The sequence below is a fragment of the Apodemus sylvaticus genome, chromosome 3 (genome assembly GCF_947179515.1).
Source record: "Apodemus sylvaticus chromosome 3, mApoSyl1.1, whole genome shotgun sequence".
NCBI lineage: Eukaryota > Metazoa > Chordata > Mammalia > Rodentia > Muridae > Apodemus > Apodemus sylvaticus.
Window position 1 is genome coordinate 65,912,644 of NC_067474.1, and position 14,911 is coordinate 65,927,554.

At 39.3% G+C, this 14,911-nt stretch overlaps 1 protein-coding gene across 2 annotated transcripts in view; it reads left to right on the forward strand.

Moving 5' to 3' along the window:
* The first annotated feature begins 6,526 nt into the window (after positions 1-6,526).
* The window catches only part of Smc2 (structural maintenance of chromosomes 2), a 45,179-nt gene continuing 36,794 nt past the window's right edge, over positions 6,527-14,911 (forward strand). The window contains exons 1-5 of one of the 2 annotated variants that reach the window (XM_052176492.1): positions 6,527-6,627; positions 7,453-7,675; positions 8,781-8,930; positions 11,952-12,074; positions 13,763-13,801. In XM_052176492.1, the coding sequence (XP_052032452.1) occupies positions 7,508-7,675; positions 8,781-8,930; positions 11,952-12,074; positions 13,763-13,801 (480 nt within the window). In that variant the 5' untranslated portion in view covers positions 6,527-6,627; positions 7,453-7,507. Of the gene's footprint in view, positions 6,704-7,452; positions 7,676-8,780; positions 8,931-11,951; positions 12,075-13,762; positions 13,802-14,911 lie in introns of both variants that reach the window. The other variant, XM_052176493.1, reaches the window with a different exon arrangement.

Here is a 14,911-nt window from a genome sequence, read left to right on the forward strand (position 1 = left end):
CCTCCTTCATGTGGACCCTCTAACTGCCCCCTCCCCCGCATTCTAGTCCATCCCTCCCTATTGTTGGGGTTCTGTCTAAGCTCCACCCACACCTACCTGGCAATAGCCAGGTATGCCCCGCCCCAGAGATCTGGCCCACTATAAGAGAGGCTACTTGCCCCTCCTCTCTCTCTCTTTGCTCTCAGCTCTCCCACATACTCTCACCTCTCTGCCCCTTGGGCTCTCCTCCCTCCCCCTCTCCACGTGGTCATGGCCAGCCAGCACTCCACTTCTCTACTCTCTCTCTCTCTCTCTCTCTCTCTCTCTCTCTCTCTCTCTCTCTGCCTCTCTCTACCACTAACTCCCATCCCCTGCTCTGAATAAACTCTATTCTATACCATGCCTGTGTGTGTGTGGTCCCTCAGGGAGAAGAGGTGCCTGGACAGGGGCCTGCCTGGGCACCCCCTTTCCCACGCCACCGTGCCACACTCCCCTAACCCCCTATCCTCTCCCTTTTAAGCCCCCTTCACCTATTCCTTCCTAACATCTAGAAACACTTTTTCCCCAGGACCCCTAGTGACCATACCTGACAGGGACTCAGAACCAATCCCTAACAGACAACCCACACCTACTATACTAAGATCCAGAACAGAAACCAAGGACCAGAAAAATCCAGAAGACAAAGACAACACCCAGAATTACAATCATCCCAAACCCAGATGTTTAGACACCAGCATAAAAACACAGTGAATAAAGGCTAGAACAAGATGTTATTACCAGAACCCAGCAACTACGGTAGGTGTTGAGAAACGTTTAGGCAAAGCACAGGACAAGGACTTACAACTATTATGAATATGGTAAAAGATCTGAAAGAGAAAATTAATAAATCTATTAATAAAGTCTATGAAAACAAAAAGCCCAGTGATATCCAGGGAAGAAAATGGCTCAAGACACAAGAGTGTAAGTACAATCATTAAGGAAACTCAAACTGAGGACAATCTGGAAAGGAAAAATCTAGGAACTCAAACAGGAACTTTAGAGGCAAGCTTTACCAGCAGAATAAAAGAAATGGACAAGAGAATCTCAGATATCAAACATATGATAGAAAAACATAAATCCTTTGGTCAAAGAAAATGTTAAATCTAAAGAAACTCCTGACACAAATTATCCAGGGAATCTGGGACAGAATGAAAAGATCAAATCTAAGAATAATAGAAATAGACGACAGAAATGAAACACAGATCAAAGGCACAGAAAGCATTTTCAACACAATCATAGAAGAAAAATTCCCTATCATAAATAGGAGATACCTGCCAAGGTACAAGAAGCATAAAAATACAAAATAGACTAGGCTAAAATGAAAGCCCCATAAACACACAACAATCAAAATATTAAATATACAGAACAAAGAAAGAATACTAAATGCTGCATGGAAAAAAAGACCAAATAATTTATAAAGGCAGACCTAGTAGAATTACATCTGAATTCTCAATGGAGACACTAAAAGCCAGAAGAGCCTGGATAGACGTGCTGCAGACTCTAAGAGACCACAAATGTCAGCCCAGACACTACACTCAATAAAACTTTTAATCAACATAGATGGAAAAAAAATAATAGCTAATAAAGCTAAATTTAAGCGCTATCTATCTACGTATCTAGCTCAACTATACTCATTACTGCTCTAACCATAGTAGCCAGAAGTTGGAAACGTCCTAAATGTCCATCAACAACTTAGTGCGTAAAGTGGTACATTTACACAATAGAATGTTAATTAACTGTTAAAACAATAATGAATTTGGCAGATAAATAAAGTGAGACAAAATCATCCTGAGTGAAATATCCCAGATACAGATATAAACTATGGTATGTATTCATTTATGTGTGGACACACCTGTTAAGTCCTCAATAAAGAAGCTACCGTCCATATAAGCAGAGAAGTTAGGTATAGCATAAGGGATTAGATGGGAGGGAAGTCATCTTGGAAAGAGCAGGTAGTTCTATTTTTATGGATGGATGGGATAGAGGAGCTCTGCAACAGGAGGATCAAACAGGGAGGAAGTGAGAAGGGCGGTGAAGGAGGGGATACAGGATGACCCACGAAAACAGAGGGCTGTTAGAGAGGGGTCTTACAGAAATTCAACATAATAGAGCCTTCTTAAACATGTATGTTTAAGATATCTAAATTGGAATCACCTAATAATGGGGAAGACAAAGCACCAACTAGACATCTCTCAAATGAAAGCTCTAATGTTGGTAATGGATTACATCAAATGGAGTTTTCCACCAAAGATACTATATAGAAACTTCCAAACAACACGGGCTATTGGTTTCTCTCCACAACTTACGTTGAGGCCCAAATGCAAAAGACAGCACCTACATAACTCACCTAACACAGAGAAGTCAAGCGGTGCCTACCTAGAATCTTCACCCCTACTGAACAGTATTCACAGTATGGGAAGGCACTCTGCACACTACCAGATCAGAAAGGTAAACGCCAACCCAGCTACAAAATTTCATGTCTACAATTGTGACCTACCTCTAAAATAAGCTGGTACAATAGAGGCACAAAAGTTGTGGGAGTAACCAACCACTCACTACCTGACTGAAATTAATGACCACTCCATGAGATGGAATCTGTGCCCTATACTACTTTGGTAGCCAAGACCCTGAGGCTATGAAGGAAATGGATCTAGGGAAAAACCAATTATTACTGTTTTGCTAAAGAAATATAACAAGACTCCTGACAATATTCTGCTGCACTCACATTGCTCAGCCATCATCACAGAAGCTTCCTCCTACAGTAGATGGGAACACATAGAGACCCACAACTGCATTGTGCCTCCCCACAGCCTTTGAGCAGGAATTTCAGACCGATGCTAGTCACAACCTCTCGCCTAGGGTGGAGCTCCTGGACCAAGGTGAAGTCTGTTGTTCTTCCAGATCTGCAACTTCCGAATTAAGCAGGCAACCGCATTGGAGCCAATGCCCACTGAGCAGCCAAACTCATTCTCTGGAACAGACGCTGGAATTTTGGGGGAACGGTTTCTCCACCAACTTTAAATTCCAAGTCAGCCATTAAAATTTTGGGGCCTTGATCAGCAATCCACTGTCTTGGTCTCAACCCTTTCTCATCTGTTCTTCCCATCCATCCCCAGCTCACTCTCCAGGTAACCTGTTCTATGGAGCTGTGGGCAGCTACACTGCATAGTGTGTAGAGTAAGACCTTGGACACTCAGCCCTAAATGGTATGTCTCCTTCAAATCCCTCCCCTCAGGGCTCAAGGAACTCTGCAGAAGAGGAGGCAGAAAGATCATAAGAGCTACTGAGGATGGAAGACAGCAAGTGTCAGGAGCCATAATGGGTTAAGGTAATAACTAGCAGGTGATCATCCTGAAACGGCCTGCTTTGGATTATCATATAATCTGTGACAGGTGCGTACCCTTATTAAGCAAGGCAATAAGGGATTCACTTTAACAAAGATTCTTGCTATTAATCTGCTTTTCCTATTATTATTAAACATATATAAATCACTAAGTAATACCACGCCCCTTTGGAACAGATGTCTGCAGACCCACAAAGATGTACTGTCTTGTAGTGATACTATATAAAGAGATGACTAAAGTCTTAATGATGAATGAGCCTATAAGAATTCCTAAAATTATATCTGTGATTATTAAGCTCTTTTATAGTGGGACTGCTATTAGGCCCTTTTCTGATAGTCAAAACTGCAATGAGAACTCTGCCAGTCTCCCAAGTGTCACCAGTTAATTGCTCTTAGATGGTAACCAGACTTTTTCCTACTCAAAGCACATTCCAAGAGGTTGTAAAATAATTAACCAAAGGTCATAGAAAGGGAACTAATGATTTATTATAGGTGCTAGGATAGAAGATAAAATATTGACTGGGCTTATCTATACAAAACTTCACTAATAACTTATAGTTTTAAACCTTCAGTGAACCCATGGAGCTGAGACACCTGATGGATGTTTAGCCAGATAATTACTCTGAATGGATATGCATGTAAACATTCTCTATTTCAATTTATGATTTGATTTTTTGTGTGAACTTGTGCTGAACTTTGGAACATGTGATCATGTATTCTTAAAGATGTATGAGTACTGAGGACAAAGAGATGAGAAGCAGAGAGAGAAGAATTTTTTGCCTTTTCCCAATTAGAATTTTTTCCTTCTCCACTGTTAGGATTCTAAGCTCCACCCCATAGTTGCTGGCTGTTAACAGCTGGCCCACTGTAAGTATGACTTCTTCCCCTCCTCTCTCTCTTGCCTCTTGCCCTCTTGCTCCCCCTCTCCCCCACCCCCAAAGTGGTCCTGGTCGGCCTCTACTTCTCTATTCTCTCCTTCTCTCTGCCTTTCTCTGTCTCTACTACTCTCTTAACTCCCCTCCCCATGTCCCCAATAAACTCTATTCTATGCTATACCTTTGTGTGACTGGTCCTTCGGGAAGGGATGCCTCGGCATGGGTCTGCCAAGATCTTTCCCCTTAGATAGCTTTCATAGGAAACTTTTTACAACTTAGTAATAAATGCTATAGTCATTTTCTAAGTGTCCCCTTTTCTTCCTGCAACTTCCTACTAATAGGCTGAAAGTTAGAGACCAGCAGTTCCTGCTGAGATAGAACAAAGGCCACATTGCTGAATCCTCCCTGTTAGGCTACAGGTGTCAATCACCTAAACCAACAACAGTCTTTCACCCCCCAGAAAGAGCAAGAAAGTTTTTTTTAGCACTCTTTAGAAGTTATCATCAGCATTTCAGTACAGTTAGAGAGCTAGAAATCCCTGAGACCTTCAGACTTTAAAACCATCACTAGAATCCTCCTCTGTGACTCCACCACTACCCTCTCCAGGCCAGGAGGCTCCCAGCAAGCCAGCAAACAAGGTCCTCTTGACACAAAAGGACTGATGCACATCTGAACTCACAGAGACTGTGGCAGCATGCACAAGACCCGCGGTTCTAAGCCAGTATTGAGAGGGGAAATAGAGGCAATCCTCTACAGTAACCCAGAAGCTATATCCAATTGATAACTGTTTGAAGTGCAAATTTTTTCCAGTGATGTCTGAGTGTACAAACCACACTTAAGGGTAGTCCCAATGCCTAGCAATAGATGGCCTACACACAATGAATTTAATGGCATTTTTAGAGGGGTTTTGTCTCACACTGCTTTGTCTGGACATTTCCGATTAACTTTAAAAATCTTTTGCTTATGTATTATGGTTTCTGCTTTTGTTTTTATGTTGTGCTTTTGTGTGTATCTGTGTGAGGATGTCTCATTGTGTTTCTAATGCTTTGACTCTTTTTTTTGTTTATTTTTGTCCTATTGTTTTTTAAATCTTATTTTAACATCAGCAGCATCATCATAGATGCCTGTGTTTACATTCTAATAAGAAAGAGAAAAGAAAGGGTGTGGATTTGGGTGCAGTGGAGAAGTTGGGGGAGGAGAAAAATTAATCAGAATATACAGTATGAAAAAATTACATTTTAATATTAATATGAATTAATATTAATATTAACAAAGCTAAGCCCTTTTCTACTTAATATTGATGCTCAAATATAAACAACCCTAACAACGCTGTTGTTTAAAAAAACATACACATGGGTGATGGGAATCAGCTCTAACTAGCAATGTAAAATTAGCAATGGTAGATAATAGTTTAAGAGCACATGCTCTTTAGTTAGGCTGCCTGGAAGAAAAATCTCTCTATACTTACAAGTGTTTAACCCTGTGACTCAATGAACTTATCTGTACAAAAAACAAAAACCACAGGAAAACAGTAGGATTCCATGTTTGTTGGGGAATTTTTTTTTTTTTGATAGCCTTTGAACACAGCTAACCAATCATAGAAAGAACTCTGTAAATACGAACTGTCATAAAGAGGCTTCAGCAAAATTTCGTGAACCAGTAAGTCAGACACTGTTTATTATTAAACAGGTTTTCGGCATAAGGAATCTTACAGCCATCTGCCTAGCATCTGCTACCGGACTCCATATATTGCAGGCCCATTGTCCCCCCCCCTGGAAACTGGAACTGGTTTTGGTTTGTTTTTGCAAAGCCAGCGCCTTTCTCAGTCAGTTACAGCCGCCTCTTTTTCAGAAATATCAGTACTGTGTAGAAAAAGAAGCCTCGGAAGATTTTTATTCTGGCTAATATTGGTTTCCACCCTGTAATATCCTCCGGGGATGGGGATCCCAACTCCCCCAAAAGTACCTAGACATGAAGGAGGCGGAGCCTGCGGACCATAGCCTCGGGCCCGGGAACCGCGTCCAGAAAGTGGGCGGGGCCAGCAACACGAGAGGCCCAGATTAGGAAGAGGTGCTGCCCGGAGCATGCCTGAAGCGATGTCAGCATGATCTATCTTCACTTTCACTTTTTATTCCTACAGTGGTATAGTTCCCTACCTTCCAATGTTAAAAATATGATTTACTGTCGCTATGACGTTTCTGTGTTTTTCCTTAAGGCAAACGATGAAGCGCTTCAGTCAGGCAGATACTAGGCACCAACAGAGGGCAGGCGCCTCGGAGGCGGGGTCCTTTGCTCGCGCCGAAATTCAAAGGAACAGTTCCGGCACGGTTGTTGGCTGTGGCGGATGCGGTGCCGGGATGGTGGCGTTCGCCGTGTAGCGCCCGAATACAGGTCAGGTGGCCTCGCTGTCTGCCTTCGCGTCGGGTTGGAACTTTGCTGGTTCCTTTTGCCAGCCGCTTTGTGGCGGGTGCGTAGCGCGGCCCTCGGCCCGGCCTGGTGTCCAGGCGGGAGATGAGGCACGGGCGGGCAAGATTTTCAAGGAAGGACTCCAAGTGATAGAGATGTTGACTGTTGTTCATCCGTACGGTGAATCGAGAAAGGCTTGGGGCAAGCGAGAGAAGACAGAATTTTAAAACGAGGCTGTAGAATGAATTCACGTCCTTAAGACTACCCGGGTTCTGAGAGTCGAGCGTTCACAGTGTTAAGGTCGTATGTAGGCAAAATGCACAGCGGAACTGAGGATGAGTTGGAAAGACGGATGAATGCCGACTAATGTCATCTTTTACTGCTATGGAGAAAAAAGGAAGGAGAGGGTGGGGGAGCGTGCTTATTAGAGAGATTAAGAAGGACTCCTGTAAGATGACATTTATGCAAAGTTGTATGCAGGAAAGAGTATCCAGTCCAATGGCATCTGCTCTGCGGCAAGGAGAATGAAATGGGAAGTAATCAGTAGTCTGTTAACTATAGTATTATAATGCGAAGTGGACAGTAGTGATAAAGATGATGTTTCAGGTTGAATGGTTTAACTTCCCTGCAGTGGCTAACAGCTGGATGTTTTAGAATCTGAACCAGCTGTTTTAGGAGAAAAAGTAGTTTGGCAAGTGTATTTTTCCTTTACTTTACATTATTGTTTATCCTGTCATATATACTGTGATTTGGTTTTGTTTTTTTTTTTTCAACATTCTACGTAAATGATCTTATTTTTGTTTTATACAGATCTGGCTTGTAGCTTGTTGCCTAACAGGCTTACTAACCCAAGACAGTATAGAAAATGTATGTTAAATCAATCATTCTCGAAGGATTCAAGTCCTATGCACAAAGGACTGAAGTCAATGGTTTTGACCCCCTCTTCAATGCGATCACTGGTTTAAATGGTAGTGGAAAATCCAATATATTGGACTCGATTTGCTTTCTCCTAGGCATTTCCAACCTGTCTCAGGTAAAGTATGAACTTTTTTTGATTTATGTGAAATTTGGCAAGAGAATCTGCTAATCTGTGGAGACTTTGGGTTTTTTATTCTTTGCACATTTGTACTTCATATGAACTTGATTGTTCTTTGTGTGAATTGTGTTGTGTTGCAGTGAAGCCTTTTAAGCAAATACTATTACTGTTACTGTTCCAGCCTGTAGGTGAAAAGATACAGAGACCTTGCCTTAGGTTTGTCCTCTAAGCTGTTGGGAATAAGGCCCATACCAGCACTGTTACTTCAGGAGGTCTCTGTCCTCAGTCCGTACCTGCTCTATTTGAAGGGACTGTAGTTGGCATCTCATGGAAACATGGCTCTAGCAGGCCATGCCCTTTTACCCATTCCCCCTGCCTTGCTAAAAACTGTTAGCTTACATCCCTAAAGCTAGCCACCGAGGCCCATTCCCTTACTTTTGCCACTTTTGCCTCCTGAGGCTGACCACCAAGGGCCAGCTATCAAAGTACTAAAGTCCAGCAATCGAAAGCCCCCACTTTGGCTCACCTAATTAAATGCTCAATCAAAATTAGCCAGTTCTTCCCAACACAGGGTTTCCCGTTTATATTTATAAAGTGCCATTTGCCTATGGAGCATAGCTGGGTCCTATCTTCGAAGAGGCAGTTCTTGTTGTCTCTACCACCAACCCTCGGACAAATAGTCCTTTCTCCTCTCCCTCTCTCATTCCCCCTTCTCCCTCACTCTTCCTCTGTGCTGAGAACTTTGTCTTGGGTGTCTTGAGCCAACGCTAGTTCTTTCACTTCTGCTTGCAATGCCCTGTTAGAGTGAACTAATGGATGGGATGGCTAGTAAAGTTCGTAGACACCACTGCCTTGAGGTTCTAAATTAACTTTTGCTAAGTCAGGAAAAATTCAGAACAGAAAGAAAGTGCTGCTGAAGAAAGTACTTATTGTAAATTATTATCTGTAGTCCTTGTTTTTCTTGTTGACGGATGCGACTGCCTGTTTTTACTTTACACTACATAGGTGGGTTTTCTAGAGGAAGATATACAATAATATATAAGCTGCTCTTGTATATTATGATGCTTTGTCAATGAACTTTCTTTTCCCTTTTTAATTATAGGTGCGGGCTTCAAATTTACAAGATCTAGTTTATAAAAATGGACAGGCTGGAATTACCAAAGCCTCTGTTTCAATAACTTTTGATAATTCTGACAAAAAGCAGAGTCCGTTAGGATTTGAAGCTCATGATGAAATCACAGTAACAAGGCAGGTGAGTAGCTGTCAAATATCTGGATACCTTATGTTGTGTGGCATTGTTTCTTGGATAGAGAACTAACTGCAGACCAAAGTATGACTACCACCACAATTGAGCTTGGTAACCCATTGGATTGTACTAGGGTTGCTTACAGGATTTGGGGTGAGGAATTGTTTATAGTAGTAGAAATGACTCAAAGACAGCTGCATCATCTATGCTCACAGAACTAGGAAATTGAGCACACTGCACAGCCTGCAGGCAACTCCACAGATGAGAGCGTACCTATCTGGTCTAGCTTTAGACCAACCTCAGTGGGTCTAAAACTCTTCCAGGTAGCCCATCTGGTCTCAGTGGTCTTTGCAGCTTTTCTCTTCTCATGAATCTTCTTTGCACCTCAGCTTCCTTGGGGGAGTCAGCTTTTATTGCTTGGCCTCATAAGAAGGCCCCTAGTGAATCAGGTTAGTTTCAGGGACTTATTGAAGCTACCTTGAGTTTGTTTGTTTACTTTTGTCTTGTTTAAACTTCCCTACAGAGTGGAAACATTTCAATCTTGGAAGAAACTGTTTCACAACACTGCACTATGATACAGCAGTGGTCAAATGACCCTTTCACAGGATCACCTAAGACCAAAAAAAACAAATATTTACATTACGATTCATTACAGTGGCAAACTAACAGTTATGAAGTTACAACAAAAATGATTTTATGGTTCAGGAGGTCATCACAACCGGAGTAACTGTATCAAAGGGTAGCAGCATTAGTAAGGCTGAGGACCACTGAGTTGGACTTCTCTTCAAGGCAGATCCCAGTATCTTTCAAGCAGTTGTTGGTCTGCAGCCTATCTTATTTGAGAGTACTTCTTACATATGCTTAATGGGGTATGGGTATGGACAGTGAGTCTGGTTAGTGTCAGGATTCCCTGAAGGTTTTAAATGGTCTACCTCCTGAACTTTAAGGAGCTTTGCTATAGGATGAAATGTTTCACCTCCTGTTAGAAGTAACACCCTGAGTCTGAAGGAGCTTCTTGTCAAGAAGGAATGTTGTCTCTTGGAGGAAATTGCTACATAACACCTTGCAAACTTTTCAAATCTAATGTGTTTGGCAGTATGGCTCAGTAAAAACTGCCTGGGCAGTTCTTAGGAATACTGACTAGAATCCTAAGAGTATCTTTTGTATAGAGTCTTGGACAACTGCATAATGTTGCTTTTGTCAGTAATGGAGTGTGTATTTGGCCTATAAGTTATATCACCTTTAAGAGAAGTGAAAGAGATCTTGAGAGTCTTCCTTGCCATGTAAGCACTAAGCTATGATTCAAACTTCAGCTATGCCATGTTTAACTTTCCTCAATGTGAATGTCTCCTGTTACCTTAGATCTTGCATTCTATTCTAATTTTGTATAGAGGTTATTAAAAACTAATCTTAAATCCAGCAGAAATCTGCGAACTTAAAGTTTTATGCATTAATCTTGGTTCTCTTGAAACTTTCAAGATGAAATCTGTTTTTTCTTTTTTTCTGTATGTTTCAATATTTAACATGTCTGCAGCTCTAAATATTTTCTAAGTGGAACCTTACCAGGGCTTTCACTGAACTTATTTCTAGTTTTTTAATTTGCCTAATCACACCAAGTATGTAGCAGCCTCTGTGTCCCCCCCCCACACACACACACACATATAATTTTCTTTGAGTTTTTATGGCCTCAGATTTAGAGTGACAAAAAGGCCTAGTGAGAGCAGGTATGAACAAAACTAGTGTTGCTTCATTTAGACACACCACTAGCTTTCAGGCTTTCATTTCCACATGCTTCATAGGACTTGAGACCACTCTGAATTTTGTTATGTGTAATTACTTTGTTTCATTATTGCTATTTCTTTTAAAATTATTTAAGGGCCTTTAATTAGTCTTTAGTTTGTTTTTTTTTTCTTCTTATATCAATGTTTTCAGCTTCTCAGTTTTATTTTTATTAATTTTATTAAATCTATTTTTAAAAAGAATTTATATAATTTTAATATGTTAACTATATAATTCATTGTATAATAAATTAACTATGAATATAAAACTAATTCTAAAATTTATACTAATTTCACAAATTCTGTTATCTCACTTGTCATCTTAGTTTATTGATAGGTTTTCTCCTTTATTTTATCGAGCATCTGGTTTTATTTATTTATTTGGTTAGATCAGGACAAAATTCATTTCTTTGTTGAGTTTTTAGGTAGCCATAAACAGCTACTTTTGTAGTATACAAATTACAGTATATAAAAAAATATATCCATATTTAATGTACATATTTTATTTTACTCCATTACTGTCATGAGACTGTATTCTTGCCAATTTTTAAGGATATACCTCCCAACCTACTAATCCTGAGAAGAAACTAAATTAACTTTGTTAAGTATTTACTAATTACTGATGTATACCGGGGATGGTTGAATGCTGTGAGCTAAGGCTCTCTTAAGTCTTTCAGACTCTGGGTGATGTGACCATCATACCCTAAATGGCAGTTGTAGAAGTACCATAAAATCTAAACAAGAAAAGTTCTGGAATGTCATGGTGAACCCAAGCTGAAGTACCATTACTCTTATCTCTTTGAAGTTGTCAAATATGATTTTAATGAACTTCTTTTAGAGTTTTGTCAAGAATTCATACCAAAATGCATATATCTTTAGCTTCTAGTATTTCTGTTCTCATTGGAAAGACAAATACTAACTTCTAAGTGTGGTCAATTTCAGAACATGATCAGGAAAGAAAAATACATTGTATACATATTGGAAAAATGAAGTTAGATGGGAACTGCGATACTTAGTCCAAGGCAGGTTAGGAGGTTATGCATTACTCACATTAATTACATTAATTACTTAGTGAAAGCACCTGAGTTGTCCTAGCCCAATCAGTATTCCTTTTGACTGTGTCATATCTATTATTCTGGTTTGCGTGTGCTGTTAGTTATATAGAATAACACAAATTAATACACTCTAATTTATTATTTTAGTATAAAGTGTTCCTATCTTTAAAGTTTGTGAAATGCTTTCTTTTTAGGTAGTTATTGGTGGCAGAAATAAATACTTAATCAATGGAGTGAATGCCAACAACACCAGAGTCCAGGATCTCTTTTGTTCTGTGGGCCTGAATGTTAACAACCCTCACTTTCTCATCATGCAGGTATCTTGTTGGCATCATTTTGTGTCTTTCAGAGTAATTTTACTATCTGCTGCCTCTAGTTTATTGCATAAGAGAACTGTGGAATTTTTCTTCATATCTGTTTTCTATTTCTGTTTCTATTTGCATTTATTTTATTTGCATTTCTGAATTTTTTGCTATTATGTGTTTTGTTTGCAGATTTTTTTTTTAATAAGTGAAGCCAGTATGTACTAAGTTAGGGGAGAAAGGTCACATAACAGACTTATAACTGATATAATCACCTCCACCTCTAACCCCTAAAAGAAGTGAAGAAGAAAGCTTTTTCATTGCAGTTTCCAGGGTTTCTTGCCCATCGTTGGCCAGCTCTATTGTGTGCCTGAGGTGAGGCTGAAACTCCACAGTGGAAGAGCATGGCAAGTAAAGCTGCCCACTTCTTAGTGTCCAAGAAACAGAGAGGCAGAGACAGACAGACAGACAGACAGACAGACACGAGTGTGCCTTTAAAACCCAGTTCTCTGGTGAGGCTGCCATATTCTCTAGTTTCTAGCCTTCTAACATTTCAATGATAACTACATCAATGATTAGACTACCGATTAGGTCAGTGCTCTCATGATCCAGTCATGTCCCTACAGCCTCACCTCTGTGTATTTCATTGAGGATCATGCCTTTAATTCATGAATCCTGTAGGGGAGTACTTGATACCAAAACCATCGAATTGTTATCTTATTTTAAATGATCCATTTAAAAGCATTTTTTTTTTTTACTTCAAGAATAAACTGAAAACTGGCCTTCCAAGACTTAAGCAGAAGAAAAGTAAATAATATACTGTTAATAAATAAACAACCAGTGTTATTTTATTTGGTCAATTTACCCTTAAGAGAATCAAAGTGGGAATCAAAGCCAGGATCCTGATGGGACCATGTGTTTGTTGACTTTACTTTGCTATAAGGAACAAACAACACAGAATGGGTGCTTTTTAAACAACAGAATTTTTTGTTTATTTTGTTGTTTCAAGGCTGTTGTTCACATGTGTGAACATGATACAGATGTGTCAAAGGGAAGAGAATGAGAGATGAAATATGGCTGAACTCTTTATTATGTGTTTAGTCAACAACAAACCATTATGAATATCATTAATATCTTCACTAAGCAACTGTCACTAAGTCCCACCTCTCAGCATTGTCCCATTGGTGATTGAGTCCCTAATGTATGAATTAATAGGGACATATCCAAACTAACTAAAATAAAAATGTATTTACTATAGTCTGGCTTCAAAGCTGACAGCTTACTTTCAAGAGACTCTGAATTGTGACTTGTAATCTGAGGCCTGAGTAGATTGGTTTTGGAATGAATGCAGTTGGTGATTTCCTGCCACTGAGCAAAATATAATTTCACTTCAGACCTGGTATCAGGTAGTCTGCTTTCTGAAGATGTATTTTCAGGATTTAGAAAACCATCAAAAAATACTAAATAAGCCCCGTTGTCTGTTTCAAAATCTCATACCTCTACGTTTTTATTACTAATCTTCTCAGGAATGACCTGAGTTAAACTTGTACAATTTGTATCGTTGTCCTTCGTGGCATTTAATAACTGAACTTGGGCCACAACAATGAGTAACACCACTTCCACTTAAACATTAAATGTCCAACTTAGTTGATATTTTCTATAGCTCATTGTGGTTATTATTAAATTTGCTGTTTTATTTTTAGGGCAGAATTACAAAAGTATTGAATATGAAACCACCAGAGGTAAGAGTACTGAGAATGACCAGAAAATAGCTTCAAGTTCAGGCTGTGTATAGGTTAAAAGATCTTGACTGTGTATAGCAGTCTAGCTAACTAGTGTTCTCTGTTGAGATGAATTACTAAGGAAAAACCAGATAGAAAAACAATGTTTATGAAGTTACTTTCTTTTCTAGAATACATTATATGCAACAAAGAACTTTTAAGTACTTTGAAGGTAGTTGATACGATCAAGTGAATTTTTTATTTTTACTCTTGTTATTGAAAAGAGCTAAAGAGACTGACCTTACTGCTATATTTAAATAAAAGGTCAAGTTTACTTTGACTTAGGTACTACCTTAGTGAGAAATTGTTAGTTTAAAACCTGGCTAACATGTACAAATTAATGAATTCAAGAAAAAAAATTTCTAGAGCAGTGGTTCTCAGCCTGTGGTTAGCAACCACTTTGTTGGTCCAGTGACCCTTCACAGGGGTCACATCAGATAACTTGCATATCAGATATTTATATTACTATTCATAACAATAGCAAAATTATAGTAATGAAACAGCAATGAAAATAATTTTATGATTGTGGGTTACCACACATGAAGAACTATATTAAGGGGTCACAGCATTAGGAAGGTTGAGAAAGACTGTTCTAGAGATTAGGATTGAAGAAGAATAGAAGCTGTTTTAAATGGTGCCGGCATGCATTTGCATTGCTTTGTTTAACCATTAGAGATTGTGTAAGACACTGCATAGAGAAATGCAAGTATAGAGAAAGTTACTTGTCATAACTCGTAATGCATGTGCCACAGTCAGTAAGCTAGAATGCCATGCCTCAGCCTTGGGCTCAAATAGTGAAGTCCGATGTAAAACAGTTATAAGAGCAAACTTAAAGATAGAAGCTCGGTGGGGCTACTCTTTTTTTTTTAACTACCTTTTTAAGAACTTATATTTGAAGGAACATAAGAATTAGCAGCTTCAATTTTAGAGACAAACATTGGTAAATTAGTGTAGCAGAAGGCTTGATTCAGGAACAAGAGTGAAGCTATAAATAGTTCCTTAAATTAAATGTCATGGTCATATATATTTTAGTTTGATTAACTTTTATAGTTTAATATACATTACATAGTA